Here is a 24,073-nt window from a genome sequence, read left to right on the forward strand (position 1 = left end):
ATAGCAGCTATTTTCACACTAGCTTTCTAGCCTTGTCAGGTTCAAAAGTTTTAGTTATTAATACTTACATTTTTTGTTGTCAAAACAGTTGAGGAATAAATTTGAAAGGGATTTTCCCATTTCAAAGACAGGGCAGTCAATTGTCCCAGCAGAATAGTTACTTGTACTTGGCTGTCTTCAACAGCCCCATTGGCAATGAATAGAGCACTGGCATACATGCAGAGCCAAATAATTTTTCTGAGAGGGTAGTTCAGAGTTCAAAGAGTCACCTGAATCTTTGAAATGTGACGGCTGCCAATATGGGCAAGTGTACATTGTGACGTTTTTATTGAAAGCATAAAATGGAATTATGGACAGGATATAATCCTTTGCTCACATGTTGTGTATGTGTAAAGTTTACCCAAATTACCCATTGCTTTTGTTGACAGTTTACATTAATAATTTTTCATTAGGGTTATTCATACAGATGCAATATTTCTTATTTTATATAGGGATGTTGATCTAAAGGATTATGAAGCATGGCTAGGAATCCACAATATCTACAGCAGGACGCAAAAACATAAGCAAGTTTTTAATATTTCACAGCTTGTCCATGGGCCAAAGGGATCAAATCTTGTTCTTTTAAAACTTTCCAGGTAAGACAAATTGGAATTTCTTGTAAAGCTAACCAATGTGGGTGTCTTTTAAATTTTTGCTTTTTAAGTCCATAAACGTAATCTGTAATTACATTTTTCGGTTAACTGGAAGTGTGACATATGTAAAGTTTATGACCTTCATTAATATGCTGGTACCCTATAATCACAAGGATTCTTCTGCTAACTTTCCAACTGGGAGACACAAGAAGAAAATGCAACTATGTTTTGTCTAAATGTAGAGAACATGTGTTATTCATAAAACTAAGTTCTTCAGAAGAGATCACAGCGAGCTGAAGGTTTTTAACTGTATAGTGACTCACTCCATACCTTACCAGCATTGATTCACATTCTACTACATATAAGCTACTTCATCCGCAGAGGATGTGAGTTACCAATAGAAAATGTATTATTCAATCATATGGAATGCTAGCCAGGGACTAATGGAAAGCGCTTTTTTAAAAACAATATCCTTTCTTTGATCAAATATGTACAAGGTAATTAGCATTTTGTCACATCAAATACTGCAGTATATAGTAGCATGGGAATCAAATTTGATGGATTTTCTGTGGGTATACTTAATAACAACCAAGTGTGGTAAATTTCCAGAGCTGGGTCCTGGGCTTTAACCAAGTTCCATTGTAAATTTAAAGTATGGGGTTAACCCTTCTTTGATCAAATATGTACAAGGTAATTAGCATTTTGTCACATCAAATACTGCAGTATATAGTAGCATGGGAATCAAATTTGATGGATTTTCTGTGGGCATACTTAATAACAACCAAGTGCGGTAAATTTCCAGAGCTGGGTCCTGGGCTTTAACCAAGTTCCATTGTAAATTTAAAGTATGGGGTTAACCCTCTTACTGTTGCAAACTAGGTTTAATCCTCAGCTGCCAGACACAGGCAGGGACCTTGGGGAGAAGATAGAAATGGTTTACTATCTACTCCTTTGCCGGCTACATAGGGTTCAGTGAGTACTATGCTTCTACAGGACCTTGGCGATCACAGATATACATGCACTTACATGACTTGGCATGCTATCAGTGAGATTATTAAGGGTTATCTTAATAATTTTCTGGCACGCTTTAAGCTTTTGGGTACACAAATGATCAAAATCCACTGCTGGCAGCTTCCTTTGCAATTGACACCCCCAATGACAACTCAAAGTTCCTAGATAATTAAATTATTGATATTCTGCAGGCCATTGTGGCACATTTATTCCACCTAAGCTGAAGCTACATTTGACCCAGCATTGCATGTTGAAAAAAACACCCCAGAGACACTTTGGAACAATGGCCATAGCACAGTTTCCACAACCAAATCAACGTAACACTAACCTGTTAGTATACTTGAAATGAAATTTGGAGGGGTCTGGACATTATTCCAAACCATATCATATTCCTAGGAGAAGAACCATTGTGACATGTATTCCTGAGCATGGTTCTTATACTCAATATAGAATAAATCTATATGTTTTGAAAACGTTGCTTCCATTTTTTTTATTTGCAGATCACTGATCCTATTATTTCCATATATCCATAATGTTTCCTTTTTGGTGTTACAATTTTAATGTTGAGAAGAGTATAATTCATTAACGAAACCTCCAAGAACTATCCCTAATGTCCCTCAAAAGGACTCGACTTACTAGAAATGTCAAATCTGAACTTCAGGGTTATGGGATGCCAGCATGCAGTACTCTTTCCACTAATCTAGCACTGCCACATACTTTTGTAAGCTGTTACCGAACAATCACATTTTATCTTTACAATGATTAAATGTTTAGCAAAGTACTGTAAGTGGTTTCACTGGATTAGTCAAAAGAGTGAGGTAAGGCAAGATCTTGGTGTTTCCTGCTCTGTATGTCAGAATCCTATAATTTGGGAAGCTCTGACTTGACCTTTCAAGGGACATTAGGGACAAAAAATCACCAATCTAGGCCTGCACACTATTTTAAATATAAAATCGACAAGCCTAGACTATTTATAGCTTACAGGCCCTTATTAAAATAATATTTATATACTTTAATTATAGATTTTTGCCATGTTCTTTTAATTGCAACATGTACAGGGTGTAAATTTTTTTCCTCATAGGCTTCTATGGGGCCTTGAAAACTCAGGAAAAAAGCAACATATTTTGGATTAAAAAATCTACATATGCTCAACTAAACAAATGTAAAACATGCTATGAAAAATAATCAAAAGTTATGTTTATTTTTTTCAACTGTTTAAAAATAGAAATTTTTGTGAAAGGGAATATGAATATGTTTTCCAATTAAAAGCAAATGTTTAAATAGATGAAATATATATTTTATAACTAGAATATATATCATGTACCTGTTTTCCCATAAAATAATTTCTATATCTTAAACAGTAAATCACACAAAAATTAAGACTGCATTAATGCTGAAACAGTCTAATACTTGATGTTTTGATATAAAATTGACAATGTAGGTCTACATTGTATATTTGAACTCTTATTTGCACAGATTCCATTTTACTTCTAGATTAATAGTTTAGTCAGTTTAGTAACTGCTTCCAACAGGTGGCGCTATAGAGTCCTCTTTCTCTCTGAAGAGGCAATTTGCATATTAAATTTCCCAGAGGAGCATTGCAGGATGAAAAGCCCTTCTTACTTGACATACCAGATTTGGTGTGTCACTAGGGATGAGCGAGTAGTGAAATGCTCGGACTCGCTGTACTCGTTACGAGTAGCTCCTAATACTCGGATACTCGTAATGAGTAGCGAGTCCAATGTAAGTCTGGGAAATGCGAGTAATGGGCAGAGAATATGTGTGGGTGGAGACTATGTGTGTGTGGAGAATGTGTGCGGGGGTCTGTGGGGCTGTGTGTGTGTGCGGGGCTGTGTCGGGCTCTGCCAGTGCTGTGCGGGGCCTGTGCGGACTGTACCAGTGCTGTGTGGGGCCTGTGCGGGCTGTGCCGGTGCTGTGCAGTCTGTGCAGGGCCTGTGCAGTCTGTGCTGGCTCTGTGCGGGGCTTGTGAGGTGGCTGTGCGGGCACTGTCCGATGGGACTACTCGTCCCATCTGGCTATGCCCGCTACAGTGACAGCATTAGCGGATGATGGGAAAGTAGTATTCCCATCATCCGGCTAATGTGGTGAATATAAAAAAACATACAGAACATACAATATATAACATACATTACATACACATAACTTACAACACAAAACATAGAGTGCATACTCACCGCACACACCTAATTCCTCAAAGCCATTGATCACCTGTAAAAAAATTAAAATAATAAAGCAACTTATACTCACCTTTCTGCCGTAATCCCATTAATAACGAGGGTCCCACGTCGATCTCCCATGGAGAGCAGCTGATGCGACTGCTTTCCTGGAGCTCCAGTGATACAGTGATGCTGCACGGCCAGCCAATCACAGTAATGCCACAACAAACAAGGTGGTGGCTTTACTGTGATTGGCTAACACATGCCGGCGGGAGATCTGAATATTGTGAGGCGAGTAGTCAAATTTATTCACTAGGATTCGAGTACCATGAGTACCTCATTACTCGCTGAGTAACAAATCCTAACAAGTATACTCGCTCATCCCTATAAAAGACAAAGTGAGCAAAAACCCTGCTGTAACTAAATAAGTAAAAGCAAAAGTGCATCTAAATAATACAGTTTTTAGTAATACTGTTTTTGATCAAAAGTAGCATGAAAGCCATCCCACCACGACACGGTAACTCTGTTCGGGATAGTTCGCTCATCCCTATATGTCACTCTCCACATGGAAAAACATTACACCGTAGACCTCAATCCAGAGCCTCTCACCTAGCCAAATCAGTTCTCATACTGTTAGGCATCGGGATTTTCCTGCTGCATGGGTTAAATCCTGAGCGTTATCTGGTCCTACGGTCTCCCATTCACGTCCGGCTGCTGCGGGTGCTGCTCAGCACAGACGTAGGTCCCAGCATCTTGCTCAGGCTCATGGTATACATTTGGTTACTGCTGGCTCTACAGCCAAGTCTATGGCAACCAGTGATATACTGGTGCAGCCTTACGCTCTGGAGCCTAAGTTCAGGGATCACCTTACTGAGCATGTCTGTGATGTGATGTTTTCTCATTGGTGGTCGGACACCAGCTGATCTGGTGATGTGACAGCACCAGATTTGCCTGCGGGCGATGCCTCCACCGACTGGGCGGGAGTGTTTAGGATGGAGCCTAGCATTTAAAAGGCTCTCAGTGGTGCACACAGGGGTGCTAGTGTCATTTATGTTTTGGTGTGTGGGTGGATACTTTACCACTCTGTCAGCACGTTTCCATGTGTCTGTTTATTTTCTGGAACTGTACACGTTGGCAGGCAGGTTGCACACTTATGCAGTTTCGTACCCATGGCTCATCGTTTATGTCTCTAGTCTGCTACATGCTTAGGGTGCCGGCTAGGCACAGGTTCAGTAGTGTCAGGACTGGGGTAACTAGCCGCTTGGCTTAGCATCTATTTCGGTCCTGTGTGCGGTTAGCACAGTACAGTTACAGAGCAAGCTCAAACCTTAGCCATTTGAGTCCTTTCTACCGGCTCAGCATCTGCTTCATTCATGTGTGCAGTTAGCACAGTTTAGTTGCAGAGCTAGCTCAATCCATGTGCTATCATCTCTGTGACATTAACAGGGTGTAGTACTTAGCATTCTTAGTGCAGTACCTCTCGGTGCAGAAACTGAGCTTTGTGTTCTGCATTCCGCTCACTTTGTGTGGTGGTAACACAGTGTGTTTAAGGTAACGCTCGCTGTTTCGTTCCATCATTGCTCATACTAGCAGCAGGTTACATCTCTGCATGGTGGACCCCGGGTTGCGATGGCACTTTAATTTATTATTTTAATTAGTGCAATCCACCAACCCTAACACATACTTTGCACTAATGATGGCCGATAGCCTGAAACACTGTGTCTGCAATTTGAAATTCTGATTTGGCTTTTATTCTAAGTCATATTGCAAAACTTGTTAAAGGGTTGATTGGGAATTGTAGGATAGCTGCTTCCAACAGGTGGTGCTATAGAGTTCAAGTCTGCTTTCTCTCTGAAGAGGCAATTTGCATACGGTATAAGTAATTGTAATTTATCGAACAGACATCTAGAATAAGGATATGGTTTGTAGAACTAGTTGTAATATCAAATTAACCTATTTTTTAACTCATATTTAATATTTTAACAGATCAGCAGTGCTTAATGAGTATGTAGCCCTTATCAAATTGCCCAATTATGGATGTACAATTCCAGAGAAAACCGCATGCGCTGTGTATGGCTGGGGACACACAGGAAGTAAGATGTTTTTATATATTCAATTATATTTCTATCATTAATATTTATTATTATATATTTAATAATTAAACATTGTAGATTAAGCATATTTTAGTCATCTTTCCCATACTAGTAGTCATACTATAAATTAAATGTATAGTAAAATAGTGTCAGTGTAGTGTCAATGGAGGACTAAACCAACATGTCAGACGTAATTCTGCTCATTGTTATCATGTTATTAAAAGATTTATATCAATTGTATCACTTAATATTGAGCAGAATTAAATATGTTGACTAGTGACCGGTAATACATTTATGAAAGTGTGTTTTATATCATGTATTCTTACCTATAGCAGCTTTACAAAACCATTTGATTTACTTTTTTATTTAGCCCTTGGATCTTGATCAATAGCTTCCCCAATAATATGACACCTACAAAGACAATTAGATGCCCCAGACACCCCCATATAGTATAATACTCCCACAGCTCCCCCACACATTATGATGTGTTTGTGACCACCAATGCACAGTATGATGGTAAACAAAGCCTCCCACACATAGCATGATGGCCCTCCCAAATCCCTCTATCACACACAGTATTATGGACCCCACCGCCCCTATGTACAGTATGATATGCCCCTCAGCTCCCATACTTATAGAATGATACACCCACACAGCCTTTATATATAGTATGATTAACTACACAGCCCCCAATGCACACAATATGATGAAATTCACAGCCAGCACACACAGTATGCTGGACATACAAACCCCCACGCACAGTATGATGGATCCCATTACTCCACACACACACTATGATGGAACCCACAGTCTACCACACACAGGATGATAGATCCCACAGATCCCCTCCACATAGTATGATTAAGCCACAAGCCTCCCCACACAGTAGGATAGCTGTCACTGTCACAGCTCCCCCACACCATTTATTGGACCCCACAGTCCTTCATTAGAGAGTATGATGGCCCAAACAGCCATCCACACACAGAATGATAGAACTCACAGCTCCCCACACATAGTATTGTTGAACCCCCAACTCCTCACACACAGTATGATAGATCTCACTGTCCCCCACACAATATGATAGACCTCACAGCTCCCTTTCTTATAGCATGATACCCCACAGACCCTAACAGCTTTACATACACAATATGATGTTCCCACACACCTTAACACTGTATAAAGGACCTCCAAAACCCCTCAAACCATATGATGGACCCGAAAGCCCCCACTCAGTATGATAACCCCAATAGCAAGACAGAATGATGGTTCACACAGCTCCTTACACATCATATGACATCCCCATTACACCCCACAGAGTATTATGGCTCTAACTGTTTCCCCAAGCTATTGACTAATAATTTACAAAAAAGTTTGCGCACTATATTGAATAAGGGTCTGTATACAATGCACACATAGTGATATCGCTTTCACATCGCTAACACTCAGACGCACAGCCTGAATGGTGGAATATATTCACAATTATATTCACTGAGGATGCTTAGATAGGTGAAATCGAAATGCTACAATAGTGGCAGCTGCATAGGGTGGTGCACAGGCATTTTGCTGTTTCTGTCGAAGGTCTGGATGTAGCCCACACACCACACTTTGCCAAGGTCTAATTTTTATCAACAAAATTAGAACTGATCCTCAAAATATATTCAGACCACAAACCAAATGATTAAATTTAGACTTCACATATGACCCCTAAATAAAGTCAAATCCCAAACCAGACTCCAAAATTAATTCAGAATACAGGCAAAATATCAAAATAAATTGAGACCCCCCCCCCAGAACAAACCCCAATGTGAAGTCCGACCTCAAATCAAACTTTTAAATTTGTTCTGTCCTTAGATTAGACAAGAAACCTGAGTCATATTAGTGCTCAAGGCTGTTTTACTGAGAGAACGCACAGAAGAAAAACATTTTTTCATCTTCATCAAATTTCTAAACAATAAATTGTAAACATTACAGAAATTATTGCAGTATTGTGCATGTATTATGGAAAATTATAAATGCAATTGTTATTTTCTAGCAAACAATTATGACGGGCAGCTACACCATGGGAAAATGGTTATTGTAGGAAATGAAAAATGCAGTGAATATCACAAGGGAAGAATTACAGTCAATGAGTCTGAAATTTGTGCTATTAATGAAACTGCCAACATTGCGCCCTGTGAGGTAAGACTACGAGCAACATTCATTTGGAGTAATCAAGTGTATGTGATTATTCTTGATATTCAGACACATTCTTGATATTCAGGCAAAAACAGATGTTTTCATTTTTGTTTAATTTTAATGTTTTATCATATCATGCATAAGCATCAAAATGCTAAGATTTGAAGCAGTACAGAGATCTATATTTTATCTCAAAATTAAAAAATGCTCTTAGAATTGGAGAGTAGATATGAACAAACATAGTTGATTCTTGTCGCAGATGGAAACCTTTTGAATACATTTAAACATTTCTGAACAATATATATAGTATATATATCATATATATATATCGTATCTACAGTATATTAATATAATCATGTACAGTGGCAGAATCATTGTCATTTTTTAAGTAAAGAAAACATTAGCTCATAAGTAATGAATGTAGATAGTAGCAGAAAGGTAAACTGAATATGTCTGTTGACCTAGGGACATAACCGGTTGTCAGCATCAGAATCGTCAAAAATTGCTAAAATCAGGTAACCAGGAACTTTGAAAGGAAGAATTTTAAAAAGTGAGACACGGCAACAGAGCAATGTAAATATTATGCAACATGAGTTGTGAAATTTGGATAGCCTAGTCTTCTCATGCAAGTTGATTGTGGGAAAAGTTGTGAAAGTGAAGTTCTTGACAGGAAATAGTATATAAAGTCAACATTAAGGTAATTTCCCTATGCAGTGGTCTGAAACGCGTATGCCTGACTATTTTCCTTCCCACCACAGAGTTGTGACATCATGCTTTTGTCTTTATTTTTAAAATTTACATAATAAATTTCAAGTTTTTAAAGGACCCTTGAAGCTGGATTTTTTTTTGTCTACAATTGATTCGTATTCCCAACAAAATACGTTTTGTTAATTTCATTGAAGAAAATTAAAAAAAATGACTGCTACAATTTTAAAGCTTATTACATCCAAACAAAATAAAAGAACATTTTACAGACGATGCTGATGTAAAGTTTACTGTATATGGGGAAAAGGTTATTAACTATTATGTTATGACTATCTGTAGATTAAAGGGATAACTATTTAAAGTTAGAAAATTATATATATATCCACTAAGTATATTGACCTACATTTACCATTATCATAAAATATACTGTGTCACAAAAAACAATCTCAAAATCACTGGCATATGTTGAAACATTCCAGAGTTATTGCCACATAAAGTGACATGCCAGATTTGAAAAATTTGTCCTGGTCACTAACCTCATTTATAGCAGTCAAGGCGCGTAAGTGAGTGTATTTTAGCATGTAGCACTCACACTTATTCTGGAATAAATTGAGATATGTTGAGAATATTGTTTCCATTTTTTCATACTTTGTATATCATCAACATGTCTATTGATCATGCGATTTCCATAAAATCATGACTTTTTGTCTTTTTGTTGCAATTTCAACATTGAAGAATGCATTCTATAGTTTTCAATGAATGTTTTTGCAGAGAGCTACACTGTACATAAACCTAAGTATCAGATTCAACAAAATACCAAGGTCAAAAGTGCATGTTAAGGAAAATTCTGAATGGTGTTAAAAATTATTATATAATAAGTCTTGTCAAAGCACAAATGGACAGTATAGGACAAATAGGGACAAATCTCAAATCACATAACAACAAAAAAACCGAAAACAACATCCAATATTTAATTAAATTAAATGTTTAAGAAAAATTCAAAACAATAAAAGCAGGGGTGGGAATAAATTACCAAAAGAAGGGGCAACACAAGGGGTCTATTGCACAAATATTATGCACTTCAATGTACTATGACTGTATAGGATATAGCATAGTTGTAAAAAAGAATAAGCCACAAAAAATTGAGAAAATTGATGTACTGATATTATACATGATCATAACGTGCAAAGAGTGAAACAGTAATTCATGAAAAAGTAATTCATAAAAAAGCACAAATTTATAAAGACCAAACCATATATAAAGTGCAATGTGCAAGCATTCATAGATAATGGGCTTAGGCACAGGTAAATTAAAAATAAACCATATATAAAGTGCAATATGCAAAAATTCATAAACAATGGGCAGAGGCACACAACCGCATAATTGTGTATCACCAATTCAACAAATGACTAATAAGAATAGCCATATGGACAAAGAAAGCTATATATCACAGCAGATAGCCATATAATAAGCTGAGTGGCAGGTTCAAAAATAGAGATGTCTAATGACAAGTCATATATGCGGTTGCAAGTAAAAAGTTTTCAAAAGTACATATACATATATGTGTGCCAGAAAGTTACGCCCAAACAATACCTTATGCCAATGTGCAATAGCTCCCCAAGATGTGCCCGTCCCCGACATGCGTTTGGGCGTCTGCCTTCGTCAGGGGGTGGCATCATCCAAAAGGAGGGAAGTATTTATGAAACGAATGGCCAATGGGAGCGGGAGTTGTGTGACACGCGGCGGCATCTGATGTCACCATAAGGTCCCGCCCAGCCGTCCCACATGACCCCCGAGGCCGTGAATGGATATCGCGGCACCGAGGGACGCAGACACAGTAGGCAGAGGCCCCTGGGATGCAGATACCAACGTGCGTTCCACCCGGCTCTCTGTCATTGGTAGACATAGATCATGTGACCAGCAGGTCCTTGCAGGTAAAGAAAAAAGGAAGGTCCTAGTGGAAAAATATACTATATTTGAGAAAGAGATTACAAAGTTCTCTATCATAGGTAGGCATACATCAGGTGACCGATAGGTCCTGACAAATACAATATATAAGAAAAGCAAGAAAAATTCTAATAGGAAGACAATATTTAATAATAAATGACAAAAGAGAAAAAAGAAACTGGTGCATAGTGATATATATAAAGTTATATGTGAAACCCAAAGGGAATAATATAAGAAAAAATAAGAATAAATGTGTATATGTTAAAAAGGGGAAAAATAGGGAAAAAATATATTAATAAAAAAAGAAAAAGAAAAAAATATATATAAAAAATTAAAGTAAGAAAAATGAAAAGTAGTAATAATAATAAACATATTGTTATCCTAACACTATTATGATGTGAAAGTTAAGTAATAAATAAAAATAAATAAAATGATATTATAAAAAAAAAAATATATATATATATACCCATAGAAAAAGGAAAGCAGCACGCCTTGGAAAATATAAAGGTGTTTTATTCAGCCCATAGGGCTATGTGCCCATTCAGTGCGACGTTTCGGTCCAGAAAGAGTGAGGACCTTTCTCAAGCAGAAAGGTCCAAACCCTTTCTAGACTGAAACGTCACACTGAATGGGCACATAGCCCTATGGGCTGAATAAAACACCTTTATATTTTCCAAGGCATGCTGCTTTCCTTTTTCTATGGATGTTTTAAAGGTTTGGTATATGCCTGGCAGCGTGCACCCACTTTTTTCCTTTTCTTTTTTTATTTGTGCTGCTTTTTTATGTTTTCATTATATATATATATATATATATATATATAAAATGGTGATAAGTATGATCATATATGATGAATCATATGTATTGATCATATACAATAAATACACGATCATATATAATAAACTGTGCATAAAAAATATATTATTAATAAAAATTACATAGTATAATGTGATCATATATCCTAAAATGTGCTAACTAGAAAATATATAAAAGGTGCATAAAGGACAATACGGAACATAATATATAATATATAATATAAATAATGTGATCAAATATACTACAAAGTGATAACTGGAACGTTATATATAAAGTGCGTAGCGCATAATGAACAGTACGAAGCGTAATCCACTTTTCTTTTTTTCTTCTTTTTTTCTTTTCAGGTAGATTCCTTTCTTAGCCAGGACCAAAATGGAGACACAGAACCTGAAGGACTTTCAGTGGCTGGTCATACAAACATCGATAGACATGGTAACTAAATACAACAAAGAAATTTATAGTGAGGCCATGCCATAAAAACATCATTTCATATAATACATACATATAAAAAAATAAAAGAGCATATATAAATAGATGAAAAAATAAATAAGATAATGATAAAATATTTTAAAATCAATTAATAATATATAAACGGATGACTATGTGGTCATAGGAACGGAACAAAGCTAATGCTTTCATTTAATCCAAGGGAGTAGATAATTTCTAATGTCCATATCCATCTAGTTTCCATTTGCACCAGTCTTTGGCTGATGTTACCTTCCCGTATTGTAGGTGGAATTTTGTCTATGCCCCTCACCCTTAGGCATGATGGATCGCAATTATGAAACAATTTGAAATGTTTGGGGATTGTTTTCAAAAAGGCTATCTCATCTTCATTCTTCGCAGCGGTGATGCCATTTACATGTTCCTGTACTCGTGTCTTCTACTGACGGGTGGTAAGCCCTATGTATATTTTAGGGCACGGGCAAATTGCATAATAAATTACCACTTTTGTATCACAATCAATGTGATGTCTGATAGTAAATGTTTTTTGGCCTGTAGAATCACTAAATACATCCGTTCTGTCAATATTAGGACTGGCCACACAATGTCCACATGAAAAAGATCCTTTCTTTTGTTGTAATTTGGAAAGAAAGGTGTTGGGTTCTATATGATAGTGACTCCTCACCAATGTATCCTGGAGGTTTTTGGTCCTACGATAAGTAATGCTCAGTTCTTCAGGGAAGTATGTGGATAATGTTTTATCCACTGTGAGAATCTGCCATGCTTTTGCCAAAATGTCCCTCATTCTCTGATTTTCCATATGGTAGTTAGAAATAAATCGAACTTGCGAAGTTCCAGAAGATTTAGGGGATGATTATAATCATTTCTTTGTAGATGTTTGGCCCTATTATAGGCCCTTTTTATACTCCAGCGGCTATATCCCCTATCAATAAATCTCCATTTTAGTTCTTCTGCCCGGGATTCAAAATCGCACTCGGTCAAACATATGTGTCTTAGTCTTAAAAATTGACCAACCGGAATTGATTTTATTAGTGATGATGGATGAGCCGAAGATGCATGTAAAAAGTGCATTCGTAGATGTACTTTTCCTGTAAATATCAGTCTGGAGTATATTATCAGCATCTCTTTTGGCAAGCACATCCAGGAACTCAATAGCGTTCCTGTCATACTTATGTGTCAAATGGATGTTTAAATCATTTTGATTGAGCTCAATGATAAATTGGTCTAGGGACTCCACTGAACCTTGCCAAATGAAAAAAATATCGTCAATGTACCGCGTCCAAAAGAGAACACAGCACATTGACTGGTGATGATCAGATAGAAAGAGGTCCCTCTCCCACAGCCCCAGGAACAGGTTGGCATAAGCTGGCACGTAGGACGCGCCCATTGTTGTTCCCTGGAGCTGCGGGTAGAAGGACCCCTTTAAAATGAAAAAATTCTGAATCAAACTGAACTCCAAGATTTCCACAATGAATTCTTTCATAGCAGGACAGTTGTTCCACATAGTCAAGAAATATTTAGTCGCATTTACTCCATCACCATGTTTAATGTTTGAATATAAAGATTCAACACCACAGGTTACTAACAACATGTTAGTCTCAACATGGAGGCCATCAATTTTTTTCAGAAATTCGCTGGTATCATGAGTAAATGAAGGAAGGCACTCTACTAAGGGCTGCAATTTATGATCTATCAATTTACCTATGTTCTCCAAAAAATTACCATTGCTTGATACAATGGGCCTACCAGGTGGTGATTCCAGATTCTTGTGAATCTTCGGTAGAAGGTAGAATGTGGAAATTTGTGATTCCTTCACAGTGAGTGCCTGATGGAGTTCCTTAGATATAGTACCCTCTGAAACAGCTTTATTTAAAATGTCACCCAGTTGAGAGGAAAAGGATGACAGTGGATTGAAAGTAAGTTTTTTATAACAAACTTTGTTTTTTAATTGTTTAAAACTTCTGTTTCATACATCCTGGTTGGCCATATAACGATGTTACCCCCTTTATCCGCGGGTTTGATCACAACATCGGTCAAGTTTTTTAACTTAGTCAGACTTTTGCGTTCTTCAAGAATATAGGCAAATTTATAGATCATAAATTGCAGCCCTTAGTAGAGTGCCTTCCTTCATTTATGTGCGAATCGCGATACCAGCGAATTTCTGAAAAAAATTGATGGCCTCCATGTTGAGACTAACACGCTGTTTGTAACCTGTGATGTTGAATCTTTATATTCAAACATTAAACATGGTGATGGAATAAATGCGACAAAATATTTCTTGACTATGTCAAACAACTCTCCTGCTATGAAAGAATTCATTATGGAAATCTTGGAGTTCAGCTTGACTCACAATTTTTTCATTTTTAATGAGTCCTTCTACCTGCAACTCCAGGGAACAGCAATGGGTGCATCCTACGTGCCAGCTTATGCCAACCTGTTCCTAGGGCTGTGGGAGAGGGACCTCTTTCTATCTGATCATCACCAATCAATGTGCCGTGTTCTCTTTTGGACGCGGTATATTGACGATATTTTTTTCATTTGGCAAGGTTCAGTGGAGTCCCTAGACCAATTTATCATTGAGCTCAATCAAAATGATTTAAACATCCATTTGACACATAAGTATGACATGAACGTTATTGAGTTCCTGGATGTGCTTGTCAAACGAGATGCTGATAATATACTCCAGACTGACATTTACAGGAAGAGTACATCTACGAATGCACTTTTACATGCATCTTCGGCTCATCCATCATCACTAATAAAATCAATTCCGGTAGGTCAATTTTCAAGACAAAGACGCATATTTTCGACCGAGTGCGATTTTGAGTCCCAGGCAGAAGAACTAAAATGGAGATTTATTGATAGGGGATATAGCCGCCGGAGTATAAAAATGGCCTATAATAGGGCCAAACATCTACAAAGAAATGATTTATTATACTCATCCCCTAAATCTTCTGGAACTTTGCAAGTTCGTTTTATTTCTAACTACCATATGGAAAATCAGAGAATGAGGGACATTTTGGCTAAAGCATGGCCGATTCTCACAGTGGATAAAATATTATCCACATTCCTCCGTGAAGAACCGAGCATTACTTATCGTAGGTCCAAAAACATCCGGGATACATTGGTGAGGAGTCACTATCATAGTGAACCCAAAACCTTTCTTTCCCAATTACAACGAAAGAAAGGATATTTTTCATGTGGACATTGTGTGGCCAGTCCTAATATTGACAGAATGGACGTATTTAGTGATTCTTCAGGCCAAAAAACATTTACTATCAGACATCACATTGATTGTGAAACAAAAGCGGTTATTATGCAATTTGCCCGTGCCCTAATATATACATAGGGCTTACCACCCGTCAGTTGAAGACATGAGTACGGGAACATGTAAATGGCATCACCGCTGCGAAGAATGAAGATGAGATAGCCTTTTTGAAAACAATCCCCAAACATTTCAAATTGTTTCATAATTGCGATCCATCATGCCTAAGGGTGAGGGGCATAGAAAAATTCCACCTACAATATGGGGAGGTAACATCAGCCAAAGACTGGCGCAAATGGAAACTAGATGGATATGGACATTAGAAACCATCTACTCCCTTGGATTAAATGAAAACATTAGCTTTGTTCCGTTCCTATGACCACATAGTCATCCGTTTATATATTAATTGATTTTAAAATATTTTATCATTATCTTATTTTTCATCTATTTATATATACTCTTTTATTTTTTCTATGTGTATGTATTATATGAAATGATGTTTTTTATGGCTTGGCCTCATTATATATTTCTTTGTTGTATTTAGTTACCATGTCTATCGATGTTTGTATGACCAGCCATTGAGAGTCCTTCAGGTTCTGTGCCTACATTTTGGTCCTGGCTAAGAAAGTAATCTACCTGAAAAAAGAAAAAAAAGAAGAAAAAAAGAAAAGTGGATTACGCTTCGTACTGTTCATTATGCACTACGCACTTTATATATAACTTTCCCATTATCACTTTGTAGTATATTTAATCACATTATTTATATTATATATTATGTTTCGTATTGTCCATTATGCACCTTTTATATATTTTCTTGTTAGCACATTGTAGGATATATGATCACATTAAACTATGTATTGTTTATTAATAATATATTTTTTATGCACAGTTTATTATATATGATCGTGTATTTATTGTATATGATCAATACATATGATTCATCATATATGATCATACTTATCACTATTATATAAATATATATAATTTTTTTTATATAATATTTTATTTATTTTTATTTATTATTATTTAACTTTCACATCATAATAGTGTTAGGATACCATAAAATATTTATTATTATTACTATTTTTCATTTTTCTTACTTTCATTTTTTATATATATTTTTTCCTTTTTTTATTATTTTTATCAATATATTTTTTCCCTATTTTTCCCCTTTTTAACATATACACATTTATTCTTATTTTTTCTTATATTATTCCCTTTGGGTTTCACATATCACTTTATATATCACTATGCACCAGTTTCTTTTTTCTCTTTTGTCCTTTATTATTAAATATTGTCTTCCTATTAGGATTTTTCTTGCTTTTCTTATATTTTGTATTTATCAGGACCTATCGGTCACCTGATGTATGCCTACCTATGATAGAGAACTTTGTAATCTCTTTCTCAAATATAGCATATTTTTTCAATAGGACCTTCCTTTCTTTTTTCTTTTTCTTTACCTGCAAGGACCTGCTGGTCACATGATCTATGTCTACCAATGACAGAGGGCCGGGTGGAACGCACGCTGGTATCTGCGTCCCAGGGGCCTCCGCCTACTGTGTCTACGTCCCTTGGCACCGTGATATCCATTCGCGGCCTCGGGGGTCAGGTGGGACGGCTGGGCGGGACCTTAAGGTGACGTCAGATGCCGCCGCATGTCACACAACTCCCGCTCCCATTGGCCATTCATTTCATAAAAACTTCCCTCCTTTTGGATGACGCCACCCCCTGACGAAGGCAAATGCCGAAATGCGCGTCAGGGACGGGCGCATCCTGGGGAGCTATTGCACATTGGCATAAGGTATTGTTTGGGTGCAACTTTCTGGCACACATATATGTATATGTACTTTTGAAAACTTTTTACTTGCAACCGCATATATGACTTGTCATTGGACATCTCTATTTTTGAAACTGCCACTGAGCATTATTATATGGCTATCTACTGTGATATATATCTTTCTTTTTCCATATGGCTATTTATATTAGTCATTTGTTGAATTGGTGATACACAATTATGCGGTTGTGTGCCTCTGCCCATTGTTTATGAATTTTTGCATATTGCACTTTATATATGGTTTATTTTTAATTTACCTGTGCCTAAGCCCATTATCTATGAATGCTTGCACATTGCACTTTATATATGGATTGGTCTTTATAAATGTGTGCTTTTTTATTAATTACTTTTTCATGAATTACTGTTTCACTCTTTGCACGTTATGATCATGTATAATATCAGTACTTCAATTTTCTCAATTTTTTTGTGGCTTATTAATTCTTTTTTACAACTATGCTATATCCTATACAGTCATAGTATATTGAAGTGCATAATATTTGTGCAATAGACCCCTTGTGTTGCCCTTTCTTTTGGTAATTTATTCCCACCCCTGCATTTATTGTTTTGAATAGACCTAAGTATGCATGTACTTAGGCATTTCAGCATTGTCTATAGGCAGCAGCGTTTCGCTCACTGATCAAGGGAATTAGGACAAATACGAACTTAAAAAACACTCAGATCTTCAAGTATAGGCGAGTTAAATAAAATAAAACCAGTAACTTCTTGAAATCATGAATCATGTACATTTAAGCATAGACTGCATAGTTTGCAGTATACTAACAAAAATGATATAGGATTCTTTGGCTGCTGTTTACATTTTTATACTTATTAATATATTTGTACTATATTATTTTGTGGCATATGTTTTTTTAATATCTCTTGCAGTGCTGTACATCACTAATTCACATATAAATATATAAATGCTTTATGACAAGTATTAGAACTGTAAATACAGCAAAAAAGTGTGTAAATGTAATTAAAGGTTTTTGTATTTATTTGCTCTTGTTATGTTTTGTCTTTTTATAGCGTGATTATGGTGGACCTCTCATCTGTGCAGAAAACAGGACAGATCTGGTGCAAGGTGTCATTATACCGGGACGTGGTTGTGCAGCCCAAAACAGACCGGTCATTTTTGTTAGAGTGGCGTATTATGCAAAATGGATACACAAGATTATCCTAACCTACAAATCTCCATAGACAATACAATTATCACTATGATAACAGTTTATATTATGCCCTAAGCTTTACTTGATAATCAAGTTGTGCATGTTGTTCGTTATAATTAATTTATTGTCATGTTCTCTTTTTGCTGAGATGTTTGGTTGACGTGATGACAAATTTCCTGAGTATACTTGAACAACTTTTTATATGGACACTAGGAAGAAACGTAGTTACACAGACTTTTATGCTGCTCTGATGGATAGTTTTATTTAAAGACCTAAAATGTAACAGTAGGTGTCATTTTTCTATTTATTTTTACACAATAACAATACACTCATAGTTAGATAGTTTGTACAGTTGAAAAAAAGACACAAGTCCATCTAGTTTAACCGAGGGATGGGAAAGGATAAATTGAGTACCGTATTTTTCAGACTATAAGACGCACCCCAAATTTTGGGGTGGAAAATAGCAGAAAAAAAAGATTTTTATAAGATGGGGTCTGTCTTATTGTGTGAACTTAAGCTATCTTACCTGAGGGATGGCGTTGGTAGAGCGGGGTCCCTTCATCAGGAAGCCAGCGGCGGCAGATGTGGGACAATGCTGCAGTCCCGGGGTGCGAGGTTGTGGGTCTGCTGTCAGTTGTGAGGCAGAGCAAGGAGCAGGGTCCCTCCCTCAGGATGCTGCCGGCATCAGAAGTGGGGCAATGCTGCAGTTCCGGGATGCGATGCTGTGGGTCCGGTGTCGGCGGTGAGGCTGAGCATGGAGCAGGGCTCCTTCCTCAGATTGAGATCTCGACGGCTCTCGGCTTCAGGAAAATGGCTGCCAAGATCTCAGTCTGCACATGCGCAGCCTCTGATGGCCATTTTCCTGAAGCTAAGGGCAGCAGAGATCTCAATCTGAGTACGCATCGCCTTCGGTAGCCCATGGCTTTAGAAAGATGACCACAATGAAACCAGAGATGCATTCAGCTCAGTGGACACCTAGCCACGATGTCGTCACATTTCTGCCACCGGCATCCTGAGGAAGGGACCCTGCTCAGGTGCACTCCACACCACCCACTGCCGACACCAAGCCACAGCATCGCCACACCTCTGCCACTGGTGGTTCCACTGCTACACCACTGCCACATCCCCCTCGGATTATAAGACGCACCTCCCATTTTCTTGCAATTTTTTTTTGAAAAGTGCATCTTATAGTCTGAAAAATAAATACGGTATATACATTCACAATGTGTTTTGCCCTAAAGAGCCAGGTTTTCCCCCTTGATCCTTAGTGTTGGTCAAACTGGATCAACAGTAGATTGACATATAGTCAAAGTGAAACACTAGGCACTCTACTTACCTTCAATGTTATCCTTAAAAGCATAACAAAAAAAAAAGTAGTTTGGTATTATACCTTAAAAGCATAGCACACTTCTAATATTCCATTCATGCACCTAAAGCCTTCAACTACAGCTTGCACCCTATCTTCATTCTTGAAAGGCAGTTGTCATGAGTGGTGGCAACCCAGAAAACCACACGGGTCATCGTAAATATCTATTTCATTATATTTAATAACTAAACTTCAATAAGAAGGAGAACACTGGAAAAATACCTCTATTTTTAATAACCAACCATGATAAAGCTGACTTCTGAGGATTGCAGCCCGCAGCTGTCAGTTTTGCCAGGCTGGTAATCAAAAATAGAAAAAACACACGTCATTTTGAAAAAAAATATTTATAGCGCAGGAGCCGGCTGATGAATAGTCCCATCAGCTGTACCTGCTCTCATCAGCCGATGCCTCTGTGACCGGAGGTAAACTTTTTAACACCGGTTACAGCTGCTGGCTTACGCTGTCATTTGACAGCATGGGAACCACAGCTCTCTGAACGCTGGTAATAATCTTACTGCCAATCAGTAGTGTTTGCCCGGCTGTCATGCAGATGACATTGTGGCAAATAACGGATGTTCGGGCCTACATGCAAATGGTTCAGGTTCAGGTACTGTTCTTTTACCTGAACCAAACTTTTTTTAACTGTTCGGCCAAACTCGTCAAACCCAAACATTAAGAGGATCACCCATCACTATACTTCACCTCTATTCTTCTATATTATATAGGTGTTAGAAAATTATTCAGAATTTTTATTTTGTTTGTTAAATCAATCACTTTTTTGATTCCCCAATTGATCATCACTGTGCAATTTATACACATACTGTAGGTGTGAACTGGTGTAAATGGTCCATGTCTGGAGGTGCAAAACCTTAATAAGAAACCCACCCATACCTATCTGATACCTTACCAACATATGGAAGTGGCAAAAAGAAAAATATGGCATGTTAATAGATGACTTGGCTATCTAGAAAAACTCTAGAAACACATACAGTTACATTTACACCCAGAGCACTCAATGAGTCAAGTTTGTATACGACTGTGTAATACAATGTAGTGAGAAGCTCATAGACATATATATCAAAGTCGTCTGTAATTAAGAGAGTTACCTCATCAGGTCATGACAAATAGTTCTACCTACATCAAAAGAAGACGAAATACTAATGTAAACATTCTTTTTTATCAAAAGGGATCCTAGGAAAAGCTTAACATTCAAAGAAAGTCTGTTACTAGATTTTTGTTACCTAGTGTGAAAGCAGAATATGTAGAGACAAAGACCTTTATTCCAATGATGTGATACTAACTTGACTACTTGCTGTGTTTTTATAAAACCAATGTTTTATGAGCAGTAGATTATTGCTAGCAGACGAAAAGTAGTCCTCCATATTCATGAGCTCTATATAACCCCACCAATGATTGGTAGCTTTCTGCCTGTGAAATGTGTACACCAAAAGCAGCTAATCAGTGGTGTGGGCAGAGTTTTACAGAGCTCAGCATTCAGAGAGCTGGTAGATCTGCAGCAGATGAAAAAAAGTGATTTTATCAAGATGAATAAGTGACACATTGCTAGAATCGGGATCTCTGCCCCTACATCATGCTGCTCCCAGATGGAGTAGAAAAGATCAGGTGTCAGATTCCCTTTAGGTTACATATGGATTATCTATAAATGTAAGGTCAACACTTATGGCATATAATGAATGCACTGGCTCTATGTTTCCCACATAAATACTTTAGCTGCAATAACTAGAGGCCCCAATAACATTTTACATATTTGTTTAGGATAGCTGATAAACAGGACTATTTAATAATTTATTTAAATGGCAAGTGATGGATTTTTTTCTAACAACTTCATGGCATCTTGGTGACGGAATGAAGTTGATAGGATAACCTTAGTTGATTTACAAGTTGGTAAATTTTTGTCCAGTCAGTTAAACCATGGATTGGAATGGAGACCAGTTGAAATGTTTTCCAAAAAATGTAAAACAGGTCTTGTTGACTTTGCTCACTAGTGGATGATATAGACCTCATCCCAAACATTTAACAGAATATGATTGATTATTTTTCACACTTTGTCTGTTGAATAATGCAGAAAACACCTGTAAAATCATTTAGAGAATTCACAATCGAATTCGTAATATCAATACATGGTAGTAACAAACAAGTAAAGGCAAACAGGTATACATGTGGTGAAAATGTGTTGTATATGACCATCGAGTTTTCACCAAGTCTTCAAATAAGAGATAAAATTATGACTTGCAGTCCAGCAGATAGTCGCTTCTTCTGCCCAGATACATTAGATTCATTGCAATGACAAAAAGTATCCTCAAAGCTCTGCAGGTGAATACAAGGAAGACATAATAGTACAGGACACCCTACTGTTTAGATAAAATAAATGGATTCCATATGCTAACAATTAAAATAAATCCGTTTTTCATTTGTGATATATGACATGATGATACTCTAACTAACCTTGGGTTTTGGCTCTCTCCAACCTCTTGGAAGTAATTACACTCATATAAAGATCAGTGATGTCATATACTACTCAGAATTAAAACTAACCAATCATGTAGAAAGTGTGATAGTTTGACATCTACCTCAAAAAACAGAGTTTAGGAAAAGAGAATCTAAATTATAATAACATAATATGTGTTTTACTTTGTGCCATCTTCTAGGCAGTTTTCAATGCTCAGGGATTATGCCATCGTGACATATCTTTGCCACTGCTAAACCATGTCAGGTGCCATATGTACTGATTTATTCGACTCTGTGCTAATTTATCTTTAAATGATGAGTACAAATTAAAAAAAGTAGGTAGCAGCAAGGATAGATATTAGTAGGACATAAAACCTAACTTTTATTATTATCATATAAGAACAGTGGAACACATATAAATCAAACGAAAACACAAAGAAATTGCTCTAAAAATATCAGTGCAGATAATAAAATGGTTTGGTCTCACCCCTTCGATCTGGAAGCTGGGGAGATAAGAGTATGCTAAATAAGCTGCTCTATTGTGCCCTGTCGAGCCCGCCTTGACCAGTGGATGAAACATGTAAAGCCCCCGTTACACACTGCGATATCGCTAGCAATATCGCTGCAAAGTCACCGATTTTGTGACGTTGCAGCGATATTGCTAGCGATATCGCTACATGTGATACTTACCTCCGACCGGCTCCCCCCCGCTGGTTATCGCTGATCGCGCGAGAAGCTGCTGGACCATTCCTCGTCGTCCACTTCCTGTGGCGCTTCCTGTGGCGCCGACTAGCGACGCGTGGAGCCGGGCGGGAGGACGCAGGATCGCCGCGTCTGACAGGTAAGTAGCGACCCCGTCCCCTGCGATGTCGCTGGTGAGATCTGTCTGTGCGGCAGCTCACTGGCGACCACCTAGCGATTCACCAGTGATCCTGACCACGTCATATCGCTGGTCGGGATCGCTGGTGAGTCGCTAGGTGTAACGGTACCCTTAGGAGGGAAGTAAGGGACATTGTCTAGGACAGGACTACACTTGGGGATTGTCCTTGTGAGGATGGGAAACCTGCATGGGGCATGACAGAGCTTATTTAGTATACTCGTATACTTTTATCTCCCCGGCTTCCCTATTACAGCATGGCCTGCTCCAGGAAATCGAAGCGGTGAGACCAAACCATTTTATTATCTGCACCGGTATTTTCGAGCACCTTATTTGTGGTTTTGTTTGGTTTTTGTGTGTTCCCCTGTTTTTATATGATTATACTAAAAGATAGGTTTTATCTCCTACTAATATACAGTATATCCTTGCTGCCGCCTACTCTACTGATATGATCTTCCTCGCTGTATATTACAAGTTAAAGCAGCAAAAGAGTTCATTCAGACATCATTTTTTTATAAGTACGAGAGCTATGGACCAAACTTCATTAGTGATTTTGTTCAGAATTTCATTAGATTCTGGCCTATGTAAGACGAGTTTCATTGGAATTTAATTTTTATCAGTTTTTCTATGAGGTGTAATGTTTCTCCTTGTGGAGAGTCGCATACCGGCTCTGGCTTGCCAAGGTAGGGATGCTTATTCGCTGTGTAATGCTCCTATCAGTTTTTCTCAAATGAGAGAAAAACAAGTTTCTCCAACTTCTCCTATCTAGTAGTCCATGAAAAACAGACAGCACATGGATAGCATTTGAGTGCAGTCTGATCTTTTCATGCAGTCCTTTTGGTACAAGGTAATTTTCTAAATAGTGCTTGATGAATTCCATATGAATAATATGTCAGTTATAGTCTGTAATTGCAATTTTGAAAAGATCCTTTGTTTTTCGATTAAGTTCACACTTCTCCTAATGTTGTGTGCACATAAGTATTAAGTACCCAAGACTTTTAACTTTAGGATCGGTGATATTCCCCAGTTTTTCCTGAAACCACTGATGAACCGTCACAAGTTCCTTAAAAAAAACAAC

At 37.5% G+C, this 24,073-nt stretch overlaps 1 protein-coding gene across 1 annotated transcript in view; it reads left to right on the forward strand.

Annotated features, from left to right (window-relative positions):
• The window catches only part of HGF (hepatocyte growth factor), a 270,967-nt gene extending 248,468 nt beyond the window's left edge, over positions 1-22,499 (forward strand). Inside the window, exons 16-19 of the mRNA XM_073551251.1 lie at positions 492-635; positions 5,807-5,913; positions 7,946-8,091; positions 18,144-22,499. Of these exons, the coding sequence (XP_073407352.1) occupies positions 492-635; positions 5,807-5,913; positions 7,946-8,091; positions 18,144-18,314 (568 nt within the window). The 3' untranslated portion in view covers positions 18,315-22,499. The remainder of the gene's footprint in view (positions 1-491; positions 636-5,806; positions 5,914-7,945; positions 8,092-18,143) is intronic.
• The last annotated feature ends 1,574 nt before the right edge of the window (positions 22,500-24,073 follow it).

This window comes from Dendrobates tinctorius, unplaced genomic scaffold (assembly GCF_039654945.1).
Source record: "Dendrobates tinctorius isolate UK_male_01 unplaced genomic scaffold, ASM3965494v1 ptg000174l, whole genome shotgun sequence".
In the NCBI taxonomy this organism is placed as follows: Eukaryota; Metazoa; Chordata; class Amphibia; order Anura; family Dendrobatidae; genus Dendrobates; species Dendrobates tinctorius.